Genomic DNA, 22,977 nt, shown 5'->3' with positions numbered 1-22,977 from the left:
CGGTGATTTCAGTCCGATGTGCAAATTGCTCATCATACCGCTGCATTATTGATCGGCGCTGAACTAGTGCACCCAATTCTCTGTGGATGGGGAAGCCCGTCTATGACTCACAAATGTGTCTTTTATTCCCCCACCTTTATACTGTACACGGCAAATTATGGATTCCTTGAGTGGGGCTGCCTATATGTGATGACGCACCTCTGCCTACATGTGTGCGCATGATGGAGGGAGACCTTCCCATCTCCACATCACCTTAATATAAATCTAATGAATGCAGCTTTCAATGTCACAGCAAAGTGCAATACTGCACTCATGTCTCCTGAGAGGGATGGGGAGCATGCGGGATGTAATGAAGGGGGGGGGGGGAGTAGGAGAAAACAGAATGAAGAGCATAGGGGCCGATTAGGCAAGGGAATATGGGAATGGCATGAGGGTTGGGTCAGGGTAAAGTCGGTGTGTTGTCATTGCTGACAGTATAAGCCAAGGTGGGAATCACTGGGGGATGGTGGAGAAGCAGGGACACGATTCTCCTGAAATGGTTTTTCACGGATGAGAGTTGCGGAAGAGTGTGGGAAAGACCACGGAACAAAGGATTGCAGCGATGATGAGACATAATGCAGCGTGAGATGTTGAATCCCTCATTTGTGGCCAGAAGGAGGCATTCTTGCAAGCATAAGTAAAGCTGATGAGAGTAAGCACATTTACCAGGGAGGGCGGGAGAGAGGGAGGAGAGAGCTCGAGAAAAGAGGGAGAGAGAGAGAAAGAGGGGAGGCGAGTGGGTGCGGGGGGGTGTTGCATGCTCACAATGTGACAGAGATAGAGCGATTCCCTGCACGAGAACGAGCCAGAGGTGGAGAGGGAACGCAGAGATGGGGACTGAGCGCTGAGAGCAGAGCGAGTTGGGGAAAGATCTGCACATAAACGTGAGTAAAAAAAAAAAAGGTGGAGGGAGAAGGAGAGAGGTGGCTAGTGGGGTTGAGGTGCTGGCGTGGGGAGGAGGAGGTTGCAGGGAGTCAAGATGATGGAGCCCAGAAATAGGCTTTTACAGGACAGCCTTTCACGAGTGCTCCCTGCAGCAGACGTGATTCTGAGCACTGGAGTGTGCTCAAATTAGCAAAGGGGGACAAGGCAGGACGGGAGGTCTGCAGAGCCTTGGTTCAGCCTCGCTGGATGCAGCAAGGCAGCTTGATTTATGACGAAGGGGCTGGGTGGCCGCGTGCTTGTGCGTGCGTGTCTATGAATGTGTGCGTGTGTGTGTGCAGTTTTTTTTATGGGTCCTTGTAGCGCTTGGAGCTTTGGGAGAGACCATTCCTCCAGTCATAAAATGACATTCAGCAGACAGGATCTGCGCGGCTCTGCAGTCCTCAGTAGGAAGTAGGAGAGCGGGAGTCGGGGCTTTTATCCAGCGCGAGAGGCTTTGTTTACGCTGCAGTGTGCTGAGGTAAGCCGGCCGGGATCAGCCCAATGCCTCATGTGTCCTGAGGTGAGAGGAGAAGAAGATCTTAAGAGGATGCAAGGACGAGCAGAGATCAGCACTGGTGGCAGGGAGGCCAGCTGAGGTACCGGGAGGAGCAGCCCGGAGGTTGAGTGGGGAACGACGACAGGGAACGAGGGTGATCATGCCTGTCAAACAGTGAGCTATAGCATATGCTGTAGTGCAGAACAGAGTGGTGCGGCAGGGGAGGACAAGCATCGCTGCACAAGGGGAGGAGGGGGGGGGGCAGGCAAAGAGAGAGCCCGGGAGGAAGAGAGGAGGTTCAGCAATTAGATCAGCACCTCTCCACCACTGGCACGGGATATCATAGCACGACTGGCCTAGAGGAAGCGTAAAAACATCACTCAAGGCCAGGTGTAGAGGTCAAAGGATAGCCGGTGGGGTGGGCTGAGGTGAGGCGGGGGTCATCGTGGCTGCGCCCCCGTCCAAGTGGAAGAAAGGTCACCTCCGAGTACGCCGTTTGGTCTGATCACCCTGACGCCTCACCATGGGAGAATGGACCATTTTGGAGAGGCTGCTGGAAGCGGCTGTCCAGCAGCACTCTACCATGATTGGCAGGTAAGAAACCGCTTTATTTGCCACTGTTTTTTGCGTGAGGACATCTCCTCCCCTCATTTTGGATCCACTCCACGTTGTCCTCTCCACACCTCCTCACCTTCCCCTGCCCACTTAACTGTTAGTTAAGGGATGAACTAATCACACATAATCAATAGGAAGCTTCAGAGAGGTTCCTGTGTTGCTACGACCTAATAGCCCAGGTATTGATACGGTAAGATTTACCCCAGCAAGGCAAAATGGGTAAGAAAGGAAATGAAGAGGTGTCAAATGGAAAAGACAGACCAGAGCGGCTTTTCTTATCTGCAAACACTTCACATTGAAATCCTCACCTGAGAGGTTGAAGCTTTTATTTTGATTGGCATCAAGCAGACATGCTGGAATATTTGCACTCCGCATCATCTCTGTGTGACTGACTAAAAATTTGACACCTAATACTCGTCACTGCATCACAACAACAGAGATGATGCGAGCTGCATTACGTGACACCAAACCTCGCTGGCCCGGAATTATGATTGGTTTTCTGGGGGATTTTCCTTACAACTAAGTCATTTTATGGAGCCTTGCTTGTGGTTGAACGCACATTATTAAGCAATTAAATCTGCTAGGCGTGCAGAGAGATGGAAGGAAAACCTGCAAGGATGCTGACTGGATTTTAGGATGCATTTCGATTTTATAGTCGTGCGATTATACGACCGCAGCTTATGGGGTTACCGCTAGGAATTGAGCTCCGACTTGCAAGTTTCGTGGAGCCATTTGTAAGCTCTTTTTTTTTTTTTTCTTGTTCGAATAACTGCTGAAGAATGCTGAATATTTAGCTAGCGCTAAAAGAGAGCACAAAACGCTAGTGAATATTGGAATTGCGTTCAACAGGTGGCCGGATAAAGGAGACCAAAGGGATGTCCGTGTTGCTCTGTTTCTACTGGATTTGTAAGTAGGCAACTGTTTGCTAACATGTCAGCCATGACTACTTGCTAAGCTAATCGCTAACTGTTGTGATTGTTTTTATAAATGAGTCTTTCCGCCCCCTAGTGGTCAAACAAATAATTGAATGCGGGGTTTTTTTTTGGGTTTAAATCAAGTCAACCGGATACAATATGCAGAAAGCCACCTGTAGTCTTTCAGAGGCATGGAAGCAACTCTCAATTTGTCTGCTCCCGCTTTCAAAAGTCATAATGAATATTCTCTAACAATGTAATGGCTCCCGCTCCTGTGCTTAATTAAGCTATTTGTTGATCATGCACTTCAGTGGAAGAACATTAAAATGGTTCCCCGAGTCACCATTATAATCAGCCTGGAAGCTTTTCTGGCTAAATTTAGAATGGTCCTTTAAGTACTTGTTTTGGTTGTGGGTTGTTGTTTTTTTTATGATAGGCCATTAGCTTAATAACCCCAAATTACACAGGGCTAAATGTTAATGTGAAATGGGTAAAACAATCCAGAGGGTGGTTGACACCCTGAGGATATGAACATACAGCTCACTTTATTTATTTACAATAAAGTCAGACACTAGTTCAACATGTTTTGCTTTCACTCAGATCGTGTTTGTCCTGCGAGCCTCTCAAGTTAGCCCCCGGGGCATTAGCTAGCTGTAACATTAGAGTTTTCCGATGAGGTCCCCGCATAATTACTGCTTGTCCAGGCAGTTTAAACGACTAAACATTGTTTTTGGCACCGCTTTGTACTCGAGCTAGTCGGCCGTAGTTCCCGAAGTCTTTTCTGTTTGTCCCTGTCGTCAAAGTGTTTACAGTAATCCCTCGTTTATCGCGGATAATTGGTTCCAAAAAGCACCCGCGATAAGTGAAATCCGCGAAGTACGGTCACCAACAAGAAGTACTGGGCAGGCTAACGAGTTAGCGGAAAGATGCTAATTCGTGATCATGCTAACACGTGAAAACGGACTTCTAAAGGAATGTAAACGAACATTTGGAGCAATACTACATTGTCCTAAAGGTTAGACACATGTTTCCTCAATTTAGAAGTTTTATTTTGACTTTTAAATGTTTTTTTTAATTTGGAAAAAAAATCTGCGATGTAGTGAAGCCGCGATAAACGAAACGCGAAGTAGCGAGGGATCACTGTATATCAAATCTGGATATACTTTTACACATAATGAGCTGAGAGGCCCTATTTTTAGCAATGCAGCAGAACATTAACGTCAAACACGAGCCGATTTTTTTTTAGAATTCTCTAGAGAGGTATCTGTAGATTACTGTATACACTATTTGAGGTGACAAACCCCTAAGCATGTGTTTGCATGGTCAGGAAATCCATCCCAATTCTATTTTTGGAATTTCCCAGCAAGTTGGAGAATGCTGCTCACCCTCTGGCACAGTCTTATGCTGTACAGGTGCCTCCTAAATTGGACCAACTCCACATCATCAACAGTGTTATGGAGTCAAAATTGTTGCACTGACCTCTGTGGGTTGAAAGGTTCAAGTCTGTTGCACCACTGACCACAGCCAACCCACTCCCCCCCCTCCCTCCCCCCAGTTGGGTGTGGTCAGTAGTGATCCGTTGTTGCACGTGCCAACACGATCAACTGTGATGCGGCGTTTCACAGTTGCGCACCATTCAAGTGTATCTTAACACAGTGTGGCCGGAGCATGCAGCAAGTAGAATGTTGAGCCTGTGTAGAATTTGAAACTCTAAATACATTGCATGCCTGCACACATTTGAAATGATGCTGGGCCAAAGTATATGACATCATCGTCTCCCATTGGCTGATAAGTGTCCTTTGCATGGCAGTCATTTGTTTGCAATATGACGATGGCGTTGCACCATCAGACACTGTGTGCTCCATTTTTTATCTTTATTGTAGTCTTGAAGCTAACATATGGTATTAGGTAGGTAATTAAAGCAGAAATAGAAAGTAGCATAGGCTGGCTTAATCATAGACTTGGAAAAGGACAAAGTGAGATTTGCTTCTATGCCTCAGACTAACTGCAGGTGGCTTCCATACTGTGACTCATTGTGTTTTTTTTGTGATCATAATTGCTCTGCACAAAGATATGGAAAAGACATTCGGCTCCATCAGTCTTATCAGAGGAATGAAAATATTTGGTTTTGTCATTAGAAATATATGACTGAAGCTTTTTATTCAGAGTTGACTTTGAACATTCGCCACGTCAAAATACCGTAAATAATTTCTTAGCTCTGAAAAACATATCACTTTCTTCATAGAGCGACAGAGCGAAATTACAGCCAGGAGCAAAAGATATGAAAAAAAATTGTGAGGGAATCGGAACATTTCGTTTTATGACGGAATCAATGTTCTACAGCTGTTTGGAAAATTCACGCTCTGTCATCATGTAAGCATCAGCAGTTTATAATAGCCCGGATTAAAAATAGTTTCTCACACTCAGTCATACAGGATGTATAAACATATTTTTGGGAAAGGAAAAGAAGAAATGCTCGGCATATAACGTGAGCATGTTTTTCCTTGAAATGTTGTGCTCAGGTGTGTGTGTCGCACCAAGCCTTGGGGCAGCACCTCAAATGAGAGGTGTACACCTTGCAGGTAGAGTGGAAGGAAGGAAGGAAGGAATTTGATGCATTTTGCTCTCCACTGCAATGCTGCAGGGAAAGAGCCGTAGACAAGTGGAGCGAGAAAAGAGAAAAAGATAATGGGGGGTGGGTGATCCTCAGAAGATAAAATCCTTAATATTGCTGGATGGAGGAAGAGGAAAGGATGTGAGGGCAAAATAAATAGTCAGCATGTGCATTTTTTAATTTTCACATTACTCTGCACGGAATTTAGTAGCGCAGAGCTATTTAGAGAGAAATTACATGCAATATTCACCATCTACCTAGACACAGCAATGCAGCTTTGGCTGAATAAACAGCACCTTTAATAAGCAGCAGAAGGCCATCGTCTTTAGAAGAACCATGTCGTCCTCATGCATTTACAAAGCTACAGCTGTTCCAAATAACGCCAATGTAAAATTCACCATGGCTGCATTTCTACATTTTTTTTTTGTGTTGAACACTTTAATCCAACTGAACAGTGTAAAAAAAATGTCATAAAAATGACACAATTATGTGGAAGCCACAGCAGAGGTCATGTCCGTTATAAAAAAAAAATATTGACATGACCACCCTTGTGTTGCATTTTGAACACCTTGCTAGGTCAAAAATAGGTTAACAATTGAAGTTTGTCGGTCCAATTTTCCAAGTTTTAAGGGTGTATGATTATGCTAACGATACCTAGCTAACTATTGTTAGCATGTCCCAACAAATCCCGTTGTACTGCTTTTACGTCAAACCAAAACATTTCCTCAAAACATTTACATGCCTTTTGAACGCAAAATTTGTACATGGCCTTTTTGAATGGTTCCCGACTGCAGTAGTTATTTGCATTCGAGCTGCCTCTTAGCCTAAGTAGGTCAAGATAACCAGCAGGGGGAGGTACCCTACTTTCACAAGAGCTCCAAAATTCTCCCCAAAAAGCTTCCATCCTGATTTTGAATCATAACTTCCCCATGATGGAAATGTCGACATTTGATTAGCAATCCATCATTCTATGATGACTTGAAGGAGCTCATTGGTCTTTTAGATGAAACAATTTGTCATTAGTTTATTTGTGCGGCAAGCCGCCATGTTGACTACAATCGATTTTGCTGTTTAGTGGCGGATTTTTCTGGTAAAGCTGAGCTCAGCGTTGAGTCACTGCAGGATATTATTCATCGCTGCAACATATTGATGGGCCGCCTAAGTTCCCAGAGCATGTGCAATGTTTCACTGCTCTGCCGTGCTCTCTATGTTCTCGAAGTTTCAGCGTCTTATTATTATTTTACTTTATCTGATGTTTCATTTTGACCAAAATTTCTTTCATGATAAATTAAATAAAGTTGAACTATTTTCCTCGACTTCCACACTAGTTGTGTATCAATTTGTTGTACATACTATACAGTTCTGAGTCATAATGGCTCTCAGAGGGAAACCATAACAATATGGCCCCGGAACAAAAATGAGTTTGACACAAAATGAAGCTATGTTTCATGAACTATTTATAAGCCCCAAGGCCTGTTTTACATTTAAATTCTCAATCAAGATCAATTTATTGGATGGTTGAACTTGAACCTGCACGTTAAAGTGCTTCTTCATCTTTGCAAATTTCTCTTTAGTAGCAATTATTCCTCCAGTCAGCCCTCATGTACATCACATAAGAAGAGATCTGTGTTTTGTGCGTTCATTCTCATCTTAATATATATATTATTCATGTTTGAACATAGTTGGCTTCACAAGAGGGCTACACTACTAGAAGAAGCTAATTATGATGCATGACGTCACATTGTTACATTAATGTCTGTAACAGTGTAATTGAGTATTATTTAATATGTACAAGCAGAATTTTTAATACAGCTCTTGCATTAGGTTGTGTACCTAATGAAGTGTCCAATCTTTCTCTTGCACAAGACAAACGTTTTCCTTAGAAATACAGTATTTGAAAAATCCAATGCTTTGGACCCAGGCCACAAAGTGTGTTAAAACGGCGAGCAGTAAGCTTCTGTTTCAAATGGCGGAATGCCCGCACTGCGTCCCGTTGTGGGAAGCACAGAGCACTTAGCGGAAAGAGAGTGAGTTGAGGTTCAGCTCATGAATGATGACACGGGGTCCGCAGAGGAGGCAGCACGAGAGGAAAGACAAGCTCAATAGGCCAGACTGCCACTTATTGAGTCATACGTGTTCTTTTATCATCATATATCAGCAAAGATAACATAGAAGGCCGGAGGCCAAGGAAAGCCATCAATCGAGCGAGTCAAGAGGGGTGCAACTAATTTAATTTAATCCTTCACCCTTACACTCTTTGTATTCAACGGTGTTGGGTTAAGGAATAATATACAAAAAAAAAAACTCTGAAGAGCTTTAAAAAAAAAAAAAAAAAGTAATGACAATTAATTAAAAAAATCTGGAGACCTTTAAAAAAAAAAAGTAATTACAATTTTGTTTGGCACCACCATCTCAATTTTAATGATGAGAAAACATTGTGCGTTTGTAATAGCGTATCATAATTGTCTCATAATTTCCCATCATAGTTTTTAAACGTGCAAAAATGCATTATCTATTACACCGAGTTATAGCCTTAATCAAAACCATGATATGCTATTACATGCATGAAGCGTCCGTATTCTGTTCCCTATTATGTGAGACTTGAGAATGCATTAAAGTGCAATAAATCAATGCTGGGATTTTAATGAAAGTTGGATAGTTATGCTGAACTTAGCAGCCTGCACTTGAGACCGTGCAAAACCTCTGCGGTGATCATATTTTTGATGACGGAGAAGCTGTCGTTACTCCAAACACTGGAAAGCAATAAGATTCATGGTAGTTTCAGGAACTGCATTTTGACGCAGTCAGCAAAAATGCACTGAGGCCTACAGAGAGAATTTATTTTTTCTTCTGCCAGGAAAGAAAGAGGATGAGAAGAGCATTATAGATGAAAGGGTGATTGGAAAATGCATCATCCTCGAAATAATCTTATTTTGTTTTTCTCCTAAACTAATGAGGCTCAGTTTCTCAATCCCAGAAAGACATTGATTCCCTCATGAGCAAGACAAGCGATTATTAGAGTTCTCCTCAGTCCACCGTACTTCCAAACCATTTACGTTTTAATCGTTGGCTAAAAATATGCTGATTGAACTTGAGAGCTCTTAAAGACATCATTCACGGCGCTGTTGAGTGGACCCTCGGGCGGCCTGTCTACCGTATATTCCAAACTATTAAAGCAAAGCGGAGTCGTTGCCCAATGAGTGGCAGTAAGATAGAAACATCGACGCGCTCGTCGTTAAGCGGCCTAATTTCTCGGCCCCGCACAAGTCTTTATTCATTACAGCACTCGGTGGAGCTTATTATTGAGCACGTATGGTTGGGATAAATCTTTGGACTCAAGGCCTTACTGCAGAGATTATTCCTGACCCTTCCGATAAGGCCGGCTGCACCCCTGCATCTGCACATTCAGCATTATAGCGGGAGCTTGATGATCAAACGCAATCTATCCCGAGATGCTAATAAGTCTCTGATTTGGCCCCGAACAGACTCGAGCCTGTCGTGACCCTGAACGAGAAACTGGAAATGGATGGAGCACCTCAGGCGTGTGTGTGACAGAGAGAGAATATGTGTGGAATCTTTTTTTTTTTTGGATACGTCTGTCATGCTGCGGGCTCTTGGCGTCCCTGGAGGGTTGGCGGCAGCAGCTGTCTTATGAATGAATGTGTGTGTGTGTGTGCGTTTTGAAGCCCGCGGGATACACACAAAGTGTTATCACAGTGACTGCACCTTGAGAAGGTAACTTAAGTTACTTTAGTGACTATTTGGTTTTTTTTGCTTCACGTACAAATACCGTCACCTAATTGGAAGTGGATTTTTAACAGTGACATTTCAGAATAAAGCTTGTTTTTTTTTTAATTACAAATAAAATAGACAACTGCTTCAACTTAACATAACTTTAAAAAAAAAAGTATTTTTTGTGATTTCACTTAACATTAATGGGCTATTTGTTTTACTTTTTTTTTTTTTTTTTAAAGGCAGCGTTTTTTTTAACCAAAATCTTTTTGAAGCGGTGCTGCGTCGTGATCAAAATAAGTAATGATAACTGCATAGGTACAAAAAAACCTGCATCTGTTTCAAATTTCTCCTCATGTGCTCAACTCAAAATGTATTTTCTGGCTAGGAGTGATGGTTTTCAAATCTTCTGCAGGTTCACAGCTCGGGGCGGTTCTGGCCCAATGTGCTCAAGCACGCTTGTGGGGCTCCGCAGTACTAAAACACTGATGTTTGCAGATAACCTTCCTTCATTGCTTTCTGCTAATGCAGCAATCTGCACACGTGCAGATTATCCTGTTAGCTAGTCGAGGAGCACACACATCACGCAATTTACCTCCTTACCTCAACCTTTTGATTAAAACCAAAGCCTGCGCTACGGCAACTTTAAATTTAATTTATGGAGGTCCAAAGGTGCATCTGAGCTTTACTATGTTCCGGGCGCTCACGGAGAGAAAGTCATTGTAGCGTACGCACTCACAGCTGCTCCATCACGGCCGGGCACGTTTGCTATTTGGCGCAAGTCACACACATGGTTGACTCTCACTCATTGTCTCGGTCGCCGTGTTTACGTCTCGCGCAGAAGAAAACATACTTGGCATACGCTCGCAGGTGGAGCACGACTCCATTTGAAACCTCTTTCACGCTAACACGTGTTCTCCGCCGTCTGCTCCACAAAAAAGCGTTGTTTCTTTTCTCGAACAACAATATTTACATTTTCCAGCATGCATAGCTTACGTAAACCTTTTTTTGTTTTTCTCATCCTGCTTAGACATCTCACATTTAAGCCGTTGCTTTGGCAACAGGCCTTTAACTGCAAGTGAGGCCTTTTAGCTTGCAACGAGAAAGTCGAATTATTAGAAACACTTCATTCAATTCCGAGCAGTTAGGTCCACTTTCTCTGAAGCTCGCGCACAAAGTTGGCCCATCCCACCTGGCGTCAGCTCCCATTGATCTCCCCCTGGCTGCCTAGAGACAAGCGGGTTCTAAGTAATTGGCTCTTCGGCGCAGGAAGTATGCGCATCCACTGCATTTTGGCAGCGGGCTCCCCCCGTGATGTGCGCGGGGCGCTCGCTGCTCATTACAAAGCGCTGACGGTGCAATCGTAAAGGCCCATTCCTCCTCTGCAGTGGCCAAGTTGGATCGGGACCAGTGGGGAATATTTAGTGTTTAGTACGACAAACAGTTGAAGCATATGTGCAGGCATACACGCACTGATGTCAATGTGGAGGGTGAGTCACTCTGCGTCCATATTGCCCCCCCCCCCCTCGTGATTTGTGAGCGTCTAATCAATGAATTGCTATCATTTTCATCCCAGCTGCTTAGCAATAACTTGTCCATGCATATGCATGAAGTTGCTGGGCAAGCCAAATGTTCTCCTTGCATCCACACACTCAGCTTCCTGTTCTCTTTCTTCTAGGATCCTGCTAACCGTGGTGGTGATTTTCCGCATCTTGATCGTGGGCATAGTGGGCGAGAAGGTGTACGAGGACGAGCAGATCATGTTCATCTGCAACACCATGCAGCCCGGCTGCAACCAGGCTTGTTACGACAAAGCCTTCCCCATCTCGCACATCCGCTACTGGGTCTTCCAGATCATCTTGGTGTGCACGCCCAGCCTGTGCTTCATCACCTACTCGGTCCACCAGTCGGCCAAAGCTCGGGACCGCAGCTACTCGTTGCTGCACCCTCACATGGACCACCACGGCCACGGTCACCACGGCCGCCATCATGACCATCACGCTCGTAAGCTTCACTCCCGCAACATCAACGGCATCCTGGTGCACCCCGACAGCAGTAAGGAGGACCACGACTGCCTGGAGGTCAAGGAGATCCCCAACGGACCTCGAGGGGTCCCACCCACGCACAAGAGCGCCAAAGTGCGGCGACAGGAAGGAATCTCCCGTTTCTACGTCATCCAGGTGGTTTTCCGCAACGCCCTGGAGATCGGCTTCTTGGCCGGCCAGTACTTCCTGTACGGCTTCAACGTGCCGGGAATGTTTGAGTGCGACCGCTACCCGTGCGTCAAGGAGGTGGAGTGTTACGTGTCTCGCCCCACGGAAAAGACCGTCTTCCTGGTCTTCATGTTCGCCGTCAGCGGCATTTGCGTGGTGCTCAATCTGGCCGAGCTCAACCACCTCGGTTGGCGCAAGATAAAAACGGCCATCCGCGGCGTGCAGGCCCGAAGGAAGTCCATCTGCGAAGTGCGTAAGAAGGACGTTTCCCACCTGTCTCAGACCCCCAACCTGGGCAGGACCCAGTCCAGCGAGTCAGCCTACGTCTGACAGAGGCTTCTCCGCCTCATGTGACATTTTGGAGAAGAGGTTTTCCCCCCCGAGGACCACCAGGGCACAAAAGGTCACCGCTGGATTATGACTTTGAAGGAGCACAGAGAAGAAGAATCCGCTTTCCACCACTAACTTTTGGTGCTGTTTAACCTAGGTGACACTAGGTGCCTTTAAAGAACCCAACAGACACAAATGAGCAATTTCATAATATTAAGCTCGGTTGAAATCGCATCGAGGAGTGAGTGGCCCTCGTTACTTGCCTTTGTTGTAGCTCACAAATAACGGTAATTTCCCGAGATATGCAAAAGATGCATACGCATGAGTGTAGAGGAAAAAAAAGCCAATTTGCCCGCTAGTCGACAAAATTAAAAATTACTTGCCGAAAGAGACTCATACATCTCAGCGCTGAACTGTTTTTAAAACACACGAAATAGAAGAGCACCGGCTATCCATGTGCAAACCTTTTTTCCCCTCACCGCTTCATGTCGCAAGCACACTGACATCGCCTTGCTGCTTTTGCCAAACCCTTGGCAACATTTTGGTGCTGTGCTAGCGCAACACGTCCAGTGGGTAAAACACATGTGTGCACTGATAATGAGTTCCGCACTGTGTAACACACCTGAGTGCTCATGATGCCCGCAAAGAGGATACGGGGAATTTACATTCAAGAGCAAAAAAAAAAAAAGTGTTTCCGCTGTGTACAACGACACACAACCCTTTTAATTGAACAATAAAATATCCTTCTATGGTTGTCACACATTCAAAGAGTTTCCACAAGCAGATTTGGTGCTGTATTTTGAAAGTACTGTACATATTTGACATCTAGGAATGAACCATTATCGATTTGGAAACATAATTTAGGGTGATGATGAATGAAGATGAATTCCTAGATGAGTAAGCTTCAAGAATATGTATTATCATCGTGCTCTCTGTGCAGCCTTCCGATAGAAACGACAGAAAAAGTGTTCCCTCATCCCATGGACTGAAAAAGGCATGTTAAAGAAACATAACTAGAATGGATAGGTTATGACATTTAACTTAAAAAGACTTTTGTTTATTTGCATCCTGCTCCTGTGAATTGTACTCAGCATGCGTTATGATATAAAGAGTTACATTAGCCTCCCATCTTGGGAACACTGAAAGTGAAGATTTATTTGAAAGGCTCCCAAAACTGCAGCAATAATATTAAGATAGAATATGTGAAAAGAAAAGAAGTCAATAAATTATTATGCAAACACTTTTTGGCTTGCGTCCATCCATCATTCTTATTGCTGATCCTTCACAGGGTCGCGGCGTTTGATTAAATACACAAGGCCGATTATCACTGCGGAAAAATGCAAAATGCGAGATGGACCGAATGAGGCTAATCAGGTTGAGCAACTGTCCGTCAATCTCAATTTAAGAAGGGCAAAGGAGGCTTTTCTAAAATCATCGGAGTTAATTCCGAAAGGCAAGCTGGGCGCAAAATAAATCGCATTGTACGCTGATGCCAGATGAAAAAGGCAGGTAGGTTATCGGAGCAATACGGAATAAGCAAGGTTACGGGAGAGCCAGGCGTGAACCTTTTAGCGTTATTAAAACTTCAGTCAGCGTCTGAGCGGCCTCAAGGGGGGGGGGGGTTGGCTTAGTGGGATAAAAGGAAGAGGAAACCTGGATGATGAAATAGCGTGTTCATAAAGTTGATTGCCTGATGTGATGTAGGCTAATGAATTTTGGTCATATCCGCTGACTTCAAAAGCCACGCTGGGTTCTTATTGACGTGCGATTGACAGCGCTGTGTGCGGCGTACGCTCCCACCAACAAACATCCAACAACCGCACAGTCGATAAGTGGCCAGACAAACGCATTAGCGAGGATGTGGCCAGTCTGGTTGCTGTGGTGACAGGAGAGCAGCCCACACAAGACAGTAATGAGGAGCACAAACGTCAGTACCCTTGCTCCATCCATGCCTTGTGCTCCCAAGATTCCCACGCTGACCACTGCGGTACAATTTCAGATAGGTGCGGAGTAGTATGATTTGACTTATCATTGAAGGGAAAATCATTTCTAAATAATGGGTCTGATGGTAAATTGACTCGTTCACTGCCATTGACGAAAATAGACGTCAAACTTTATACTGGGCTGGCAGTGAATGACTTGATGCGCGTTGTACCTTGAGGGGCACAAGTGCACTCGTACAGTATTCAGACAGACTGTCAATTAAAAATCGTACATGATGTCCATCGTAGCATGTCAGGAATATGCGGCTTCTATTTTTGAGCCTTCACAATCTATCTTTGTAAGGAGAGTAAATGCTCAGTCAGTTACTCATCATGATGTCACTTTCTGACCTCAAACCGACGCCAAGTGCATCCATGGAATGTTTCGCTTCACAATCGACCTCCTTTTGAATTTTGCGTCTTACGTCAGGAAGGATAAATCAGAGTTAGATTTCCATTAACCGGCTATTCACGGGGTTGCCTCGTTCATCAAATTTTCATCCCCCCCCTGTGTGACCTACATGTCAGCACAGCTTGTTCATTATTATTCGGCATAAAGAAAGATCATTTCATTAGTTGCTATTGTTCCTTGGGTATTTGCCTCCGTGCCTCTCAGCTCATTCAGAAAGATGAAAGTGGAGTTGGCGTGTCCCTCTGGATTGCGCTCCTCCTCTTGCAGCCTCTTAATGTCTTGTGCCATCATTTTGTGCCAGTCTCCATTTTGCTCTCAGTTTGTGCTATCCCCCCCCGTTCTCTATCCTTCCTCTTTCTCTCTCCTCCACCTGACTCATTGACCTTGCCTGTCCTCTCTAAAATGGACCTTTTTTTTTTTCTTTACCACCTGGGTAACATTAAACACAATAACTCCCCCCCATCCATCCATCTAGCTAACTGTTATATATGCCTTGTTTCTCTCAATGGTCCCCTTGTTTCTTCCAATTGTTTCGATATCCACCTTGTGCTATCCGTCATTTGTGAATTGTTAGTTATACTTCCCCACTGACATTTATTTGTCCTTTTTTTTTTATATAATTGAGATGTGCTTTAATGGTGGAGAACGTATGCAAACATTATCATCATTATTATGGTTTCATTATTTAATTTCTCAATGTTTTGGACAGGGGTGTGTAGACTTTTGGGAGTTTAAAGTTGTCAACAGATGCCACAACATAGCAACAAAGCACAACTTTTGTCTAAATGGAGGGTATGTGAGTCATTTCAACGCAGTTCGTTGGCATTGAGACGAGACAAGCTGATGGCAAAGCACTAGTTTTGGCTAAAATGAAGCTCTCAACTTCAACATAGGTTTGTTGCTGGGAATAGGTTAAGAAAATCGATTAATTATTATTGTGATCATAACTTGTTACTATTTTGCATGTAAAAGTGGAACATAGGAGCAGTAATCTATAAGTGATTATATTAACTCAAAGTTCATCTCGATCGTATTTGCATACATTATAAATGCAACAAAAGTGCTGCGGGAAGATAAAAACAGAGAGGAACGGAAAAAAAACCATGGGGGCACATACTCACCAACACCATCACACCCACCCACATGATTGATGAACATTCCTTTTTTCCACCAAGTACTTCCGGTGAGCTCGTCATTTGGAACAGTAAAACCCGACCGATCTCAGGACGTGTGTAGGCGGGATGGTAATATGTGCGTCAGAGACATAAATAATGTGACATCAGACATGGTGTGACCCGCCAGTGGAGACATCAACAAAGAGTGCCAACATTGTCTAGTGCTGGGGGGGGGGAAAAAAAATGCCCAAAAGGTCTTACTCCATGTACAGATGATCTAAACAATCTAAAACTTCCCAAACTAGCTCTGAACTACACACAGAGCACACTAAAAATTCTCTCCAGCTGTTAACATGAAGTTTACTCGCATAGCCGAGGAACAAAAATATCTTTCAGGATTTCAATGGGGTGTGAACACAGACATACGATCACACCACTGCACCCACATATCTCTACGGATTGGCTTAAGAACATCTAATCCTCCGGTGGAAGCCTAAATTAGCATCCGCAGCGGTAAATCCAGTCGGCGTGCGGACACCAGTGTGCATTCGTCATTCCAACCCACCTCTGTGGGAATCTTAAAAAGAAGTGTGAAACTAAATTGTGTTTTTTAAAATGCAACCGGAGGTGGGCCTCCCATGCGCCGCTAATGATGTATATACCCTTCAAGAAAACACAGGCCGAGGTTATCCTGCGGCTCTCAGTTGTTCCATCTCGGTGCACTTCCCCTCCCACAGTGGATCAATAAACGCAGGCTACAAGAATTAAGCGCAAGCTTAATCTTATTTCTTAAATTACTGTCTCATAGATGGCATGTGGCTTGTCTAGGATGGCTCGCATGCGTATTTTACACTTTAATGCTGTTAGTGACTCCACCAAAGCACACATCCACCTTGACCATGTCCGTTGCGCAGCTGGTGAGCATCCTCGGAGGGGGAAGATGGCCAGTGTAAGATTTATATGGACGTTTAGGGGTCACAGTTGACAAGATCAGCGGCTGCAGTGTATGGAATGAAACACAGCGCCCTCTAGAGGATTTAACTCCACACAACACCATGCCTTATTCTGACTGCTAATCTTCAAATGAAGAAAAGGGCAGATAATTGATCCCTTCCTGCTGTGTCCAGCTATTATTGGGTCCTGTTATCATCTACAGCCTGTGGCCATAATTGCTTTTTTTTGTTTTTTACAAATCATGCACGCCCGCACCTCATTATGAGCACACGTCTCATGGTGCACATAGCCACTAATGGTTATGCACATGAAAGGTTAAGATAAAAAGATCCAGCAAACACTGCAGCTCTTTATCTCCCACAATACTGCAAATAATTAATCCATAAAAACAGACCTACAGTGCATTACATGTTCAGAAGCCAATTCACTGTCACAATATCTACCGCATCGTTTTGTGACACCCTGATGACATCACAGTTTTGTATGTCCTCCAGGCGACTCGTTTTCAATTAGCAACGCCCAGCAGGATCGTTAACACTCAGTTTGAGTGTCACAGCACCCCAAAACCAAATTAAACCTGTTAAGTCTGTTCACAGGAAGAGCTCAACTCCGAGCCACCAGATGTTTGGTGGTTTGCAGAGGAAGCCCGAGGAGCTTCAATGGTGACTCATCACAATAGGTATCTACCGAGTGGCACACAATACAATGCGGTACATCTGCACAATCTAATAATATCCAACAAAGAAGCATCAATGGAAGTAACAAACTAAGTAAATTCTAGTTGAAGTATCAGTAGGAAAAGCCAAGAGATGTGAATTTTCACTATTGGCCTCAGGGCTCTGTCCCAAGCCCACTTAAATTCTGGCATTTCACTCTATAGGCTAAATGTAGTCTTCCCAGACAAAACCCAAATCTTGTTACAACAGTCATCGTGAGTCGAGCCTGACTCCCAACTATTTGCTCACGACTTGGAAGGCCTCAACTAATGACTCCACACATCTGTTGTCATTGTTTGTCGTAAAAAGTCTCACCATGTGCAGACTTGACTCTCGTCTCTGGCATGTTTGCTGCGGGGAGTGTCTCCCGCTTTGTTGGCATGGAAACAAACTCAGAGCAAGGTCAAGTTTCAGACCCGAGCTTCGCGTGGGTCGCGTCGCGGCCTGTTCCTTTCGCACGAGATTAAAACGAATGTGAGCGCAAAGGAGCTCGTGTTGATTTTAGACAAGACAAACACGCAGGCGAGAGATGAGCTCGTCCGTCTGCTTCCCTGCTCTCCCATAAGTCAGCCTCCTTCCTGTCCTCCCACAAACTGTTTCTTGATGCCTCTATCATTCCTCCCTCCTGCTCCCCCCCTCCCCTCTAATCCAGCACAGTGTTTAGGCGGGGGAGATATTTGAAAAATGCTTCTCAGTGACCACACCAAACTCCCCCTGTCACATGGCCTCTTTTTCCTTCCCTTCCTTCTCCTAAATAAGGAATTTCAATTTGAGCAAAGAAAGGGAGAAAGAGCAAAGGGGCGGGTCACAGAGTGAAATAAGACTACCCAAAGGCGTATCTCTTTCTCGGACGCCCTCTTTTCCCTTGAATGCGGGTGAAGTCACATATTTCAGACGAGGGTGTTTGCAGTATTTACCTTGGCAACCTGCGCAGTGCACAGTGTACTGTGCTGAAGAGAATTAGATAAGAGAAGGGAGGAGAGCAGTACAAGAGAACCATTATTTACCTGAACGCTCCAACACAAAGTAAGTAAAAGATTCTTTTCACCCCACTTTCACTTTTCCATTTCCAAACCAAGCTGTCTCCAAAAATCAGCTGCTGAAATTTCCTTCTTCCCTCAGATTGAACTGCAGTGTTCTAAAATGTTATTGTTTGCTTATGGTGTTGCACTTGTGAGGAATTACGCAACGTTATGGTTTTCAACGACTGCCGGGAGTAAGACAGAGTTGATGACGCAAAAAAGCAGCCGTTATGTTTTTGAGTAATCGCTGAGGTATGCTATGGCGGCATTCAAGTCGCTCAACACAACTCATTCAATTCTTCTGCATCAAATTGGTGAGGAACTCGTGTCCGTGATCGGAATGTGACAATTTACAAGTCTCAACCTGGTGCGACAACACGGAAGTTGCAAAACACAGGGTCATACGCGAGGCTTCAGGAAATGTGGGTCAGGGTTGAATACAGAGTTCAAGACACGCTATTATAGAAACATAGAGTCAATTTTACACAATATTTTTAGGCATTTTAGGCACAGGAACGATAAACCACTCAAGTATTGACTTTAAAGGTAAAGTTGCGGTTTGTATTGCAAATCCACACACCGGTGTAAAAAGAGGACGTTTCAACTCCAGTGCAAATTTAGAATACAGTGGAATCAAGCATGACAACTTTCACATCCATGTACTATTCGACACGTTTTAACGGTAGACAAAACAGAACACCCCCACACACACACACACATGAGAGTTTCAAATTCAGACTCCTTCAGAATATGATTTACCGACTGTTTTCTTTTCCCTTTCCCACTCGGCTAACTTCAGATAAGTTATTTTGGATGTAAAAAAAGTCTGTAGCCACTCAATTTGGTTGCACTTTATGATTATAAAGACCAATGAGTACTCGATCAATAGAGTGACATAGTTATTTAGGGTGTACCTTGCCTCAATTACCTGGGAGAGGCTCCAACTGAGCCGAATGAGGACATGCAGTAAAGAATGCAAACGCGTAACTATGTCATAATAACAATGAATCATTCCTTCCCGCAGTGTCAAATCATCTAATCCGCTAAAACGCTGCCACTCTTTTGTAAATATTAAAAGCATATGATTGAAATCTTGCTCTCTGGCATCATGTGTTTACAATCATCCCCCCCAAAAAAATAACCCGTGATGGTTCGCACCATAAAGGACCTCCAATCAGTGTACAGTTGAGGGCTCAAAGTGCAAAGGTCAAAGTGTGCAGACTTCTCCGCCTTTATTTCGTTCTGCGATAAGCACGTCTGGTTTGGATGTGCCCGGACAGCGCAGATCTTAAGATTGCAAGAGATAAGTGTCCAAGCAGATGTTTGTGATAAAGTGAGCTGGTTTGGAATCATTTAGCAAACAGGCCCACGCTCTTACCGCCCGTACAACCGCTGCGACCTCAGACAATAAACAGACACGAGTCTCATCCAAAGCAGCGCGGCGCCCGAAGACAAAACCCTCATTTGTCAATCTTGCGCCGTGCGAGTTAGGCCTCCGTTTTGCACCAGTGATAAAATAGGAAGCCCGTTTCTAATATTCGAAAGAGCCATATGGACATACCGTGGACGTGTAGGCGAGAAAAAGGAAGTGTGGGAAAAGATTTTCCTCGCAGGGCTCTAAACACTTCCATATGGCATCTGCTTAAGTAAAATATGCCACAAAATGATTTCATTGTGGGATTTGGATGTTTCAAAGCAAATTACTTTCCCGACGAGACGTGCTTTATGAAGGGGTTTAGCTATCAGGGCAGTTCTCAGTGTTGGTTGGCGTTTTGTTTGGACTCTTGTATACACATTTTGTTCTTTGTTAGCCCGGGAGGAAGGAAGTGACAGCTGAATGAGCAAACAGGATGCAGGAAGGAGGACTAAGCCTAAAGGAAGCTCATACGACATTAATAGGAGGTAGAAGCCGGGTGTGATTCGGAGAAAAGCAGAATGCTGGCGCTCAACAAGACATGTAGCTTTATTATTAAAACCCGGGACACCAAATGGGATTTTTTTTTCAACTAAAACTGAATAAAACTGATAAGTCATATTTGGTTCGCCTGAACAGGAACAGTTTTGTATGGAAGATTTCAAAAATGCTAATGCTAAGTTATCCATACAGCCTTTAATCACAAAAGGGTTTACAGTGAAGAGCTAATAAACTCCTCCCACTTCTTTCAAGTTGTCCATCTGTCTGTCTGTCCGTCCGTTTAGTGCGAACCATTCTCAGACTCTGACAATGTCACGACATGAGTTCCTCCGTCCTTTTCTCTCGTGACGTGCCAGCCAGTTTGTAAACACAAGTATTCGGAGCGGTTGTTGCCAAAATGTTTGCGATTGCATAACGGCTGAGCGTTGCGTCAACTTTTACGGCCTCAATTTTTTTCCAGAAGTACTGCGTGCAGCTGCTATGCAAAAAAAAATAAAAACTACACTGCAACCAGTTAAAGAAAATCAAATTCCCATGAGTGAGATCGTTTTCAATCATAGACATGAAAGGGAACAAAAACAAGAGAAAAAAACAGACTATAAAGCCTCAACTTAGCTATGATCACAATCTACATAGCATTTTACTTTCTATCAGGTCAAGCTGCACAACTAAGGTATGTTACCACCTTAAACGATATAGTTTGTTATTTATCAGCAACAATTTGGGGGGAAAAAATACGTGAGTCAAACATCAGAATTGAAGGAATGATGTAACTCCTTTTCCCCTCCCGATTTCCTTTGCTAGTGGGGCCACCATTAAATATTCCATCAAACTCGCATCCCGGAAAGTAGAAAATAAACTGTCAAGCGTCCGGAAGTCCTCTCGCCGTTTCTAAAAGCTAACTTTCCCTTCCTAACAGGATCAACATGTCAAACAAGGGCCCGTCTTATGGTCTCACCCGCGAAGTGCAATTTAAGATTGACAAAAAGTACGACCCGGAATTGGAGGAAACGCTGGTGGAGTGGATCATGGCCCAGTGCGGATCTCAAGTGGGCCGGCCGGAGGCGGGCAGACCTGGCTTCCAGGAGTGGCTCAAGAATGGCTATGTAAGTGAAATTATTATCATTTGACTGCACTATGCATGTATCCAACACTAATTTTTGTTTGTCTCTAGGTGTTAGGTGAGCTCATCAACAGCTTGAACGCACCCAACAAGCCAATAAAGAGCGTCAAGAAGTCCTCAATGGCCTTCGCTCAAATGGAGCAAATCTCCTTGTTCCTCACCGCGGCAGAAAAATACGGAGTCACCAAAACTGACATTTTCCAAACCGTCGACCTCTATGAAAGTAAGAACGGCTTTCAACTCGTCGGTAGTGTTTGCGACATGTTTTATTAATTTGATTATTCGTCTCCAGGCAAGGATATGGCAGCTGTCCAGAGGACCTTGGCGGCTCTGGGTAGCTTGGCTGTCACAAAGAATGATGGCAATTACAAAGGAGACCCCGGCTGGTTCCATAAGTACGTCTTTTTCTCTCTAAAAACATGATGTGTCAAAGTAAGCGGTAGCGCTAGGATGAAATGAGACTTGCAGATATAAAGAAAAAGAAATATCGATTGTCTACAGGAAGGCTCAAGAGAACAAGAGGGAATTTTCCGACGAGCAGTTGAGCGAAGGCAAGAACGTCATCGGACTGCAAATGGGAACAAACAAGTTGGCGTCTCAAGCCGGCATGAGCTATGGGAGACCCAGACAGATCATCAACAACAACTGAGGCCAAAGAGTTAGATAGTTAGATCACCTTTGACCTTACCTGACAAACTGAAACTCAGCTACAAGCATTCATACAGAAGCAGACATTTAATACAATCAAGAGAAATTAATCTAAATACAACATGGCACAAGATACATTCCATTCAGTATTTTACTTTTCTAATAATTCTGGCCTTTTTTTTTGTGTAATGCATTCAGTTTGAAAATGATTTGAAAATAAAGCGCCTTTTAACTGTTGGGAAGCCTGCTGTGTGATGAATGAGAACGGCATAATAATAATACTAATCAATAATAAAACCAGCACATATACTAAAATTTTAAGCTCCCTCTAGTGGTAAACAAAAGAATTACTTAATTGTTCAAACTGTTAGAGTGGCTTAAATGTTATTTTTTAATTCACTGCAGTGTGTTAGGAGCAGTTAGTTGTATTTAACTTTTAACAGATAGCTGCCTTGAGATATGATATTCTGTCAGGATGCTTGCCTGAGCCCATAAGAATATTATTATTATTTTTCTCTTGTTAGTTATAGATCAGGACTTGGCATTTGGAACCAGCTTGAGCCCTGACAAGACAAAAAATATATATCTCCCTTGAAAGGCTGTGGAAATAAACTGGACAGCCTGACCTAAGACCTGCTGAATTAGCTCTTAGCACCGAGACAATTATTGAGAGGTGCAGTGTGCAAATCAATGGGAGATAATGAATTCTGAGGACCTGCAGCTGGAGGAGACTTTGCGCCACGTCAAAATTGTGTTACGCGACTTAATGTGTGCATTAACAACCCTCAATCTCATGCAAAAAAACAAAACCCCCCACAAAAGCTAAATTCCATTTTACACAATCCAGAATGTTGAATGACAGCACCCAGTGCATTTCGACTTTGCTGGAGTTCAGCTATGACTGGATACAATTTAATAATAAAACTATGTGAAGCTGACAACATAAGGATCCAATAACCACTGACCCATTACTTACACTTGGCAGCAGATGAAATAAAATAATAAAAAAAAAAAAAACACACACACACACACAAATCCAGAGTGATAAAAAGAACTGAACTGAAGGCAAACGTAACCCGTTAACAGTGCCCGAAGAGCAAACAAGGCCGCCATGTAGATTTTATCATTAAACTTCAAATGCCCGCCGGGAGCAGAAAGTTTGAACTTTACGAGCAGAGCTTGGTTGAGACCAAGCGGAAAAATGGAAGTGTGC

General features: G+C 43.9%; 3 protein-coding genes across 4 annotated transcripts in view; 2 read left to right on the top strand and 1 right to left on the bottom strand.

Annotated features, from left to right (window-relative positions):
• The window catches only part of gng8 (guanine nucleotide binding protein (G protein), gamma 8), a 757,718-nt gene that overhangs the window by 515,508 nt on the left and 219,233 nt on the right, over positions 1 to 22,977 (bottom strand). Inside the window, exon 2 of the mRNA XM_037269082.1 lies at positions 10,708 to 10,716. The gene's annotated coding sequence lies outside the window, so the exon portion shown is untranslated. The remainder of the gene's footprint in view (positions 1 to 10,707; positions 10,717 to 22,977) is intronic.
• Positions 765 to 13,117, top strand: LOC119133336 (gap junction delta-2 protein-like). Of its 2 annotated transcripts, XM_037269035.1 has the most exons (3): positions 765 to 2,053; positions 2,924 to 2,980; positions 11,013 to 13,117. In XM_037269035.1, exons 1-3 carry the CDS (start codon positions 1,983 to 1,985, stop codon positions 11,875 to 11,877), a joined length of 993 nt encoding a protein of 330 aa, XP_037124930.1. In that variant the 5' UTR covers positions 765 to 1,982; the 3' UTR covers positions 11,878 to 13,117. The 2 variants fall into 2 exon arrangements, with proteins under 2 accessions (XP_037124930.1, XP_037124931.1); XM_037269036.1 differs by lacking the exon at positions 2,924 to 2,980 and having other exon boundaries at positions 767 to 2,053.
• Positions 17,882 to 22,001, top strand: LOC119133359 (transgelin-like). Its single transcript, XM_037269078.1, has 5 exons — positions 17,882 to 18,082; positions 20,913 to 21,099; positions 21,168 to 21,339; positions 21,409 to 21,511; positions 21,618 to 22,001. The coding sequence occupies exons 2-5, from the start codon at positions 20,920 to 20,922 to the stop codon at positions 21,763 to 21,765; spliced, it is 603 nt and encodes a 200-aa protein (XP_037124973.1). The 5' UTR covers positions 17,882 to 18,082; positions 20,913 to 20,919; the 3' UTR covers positions 21,766 to 22,001.

The sequence above is a fragment of the Syngnathus acus genome, chromosome 14 (assembly GCF_901709675.1).
Source record: "Syngnathus acus chromosome 14, fSynAcu1.2, whole genome shotgun sequence".
NCBI lineage: Eukaryota > Metazoa > Chordata > Actinopteri > Syngnathiformes > Syngnathidae > Syngnathus > Syngnathus acus.
Note: the sequence above shows the minus strand (reverse complement) of the source record. Positions and strands in the feature narration are given on the sequence as shown.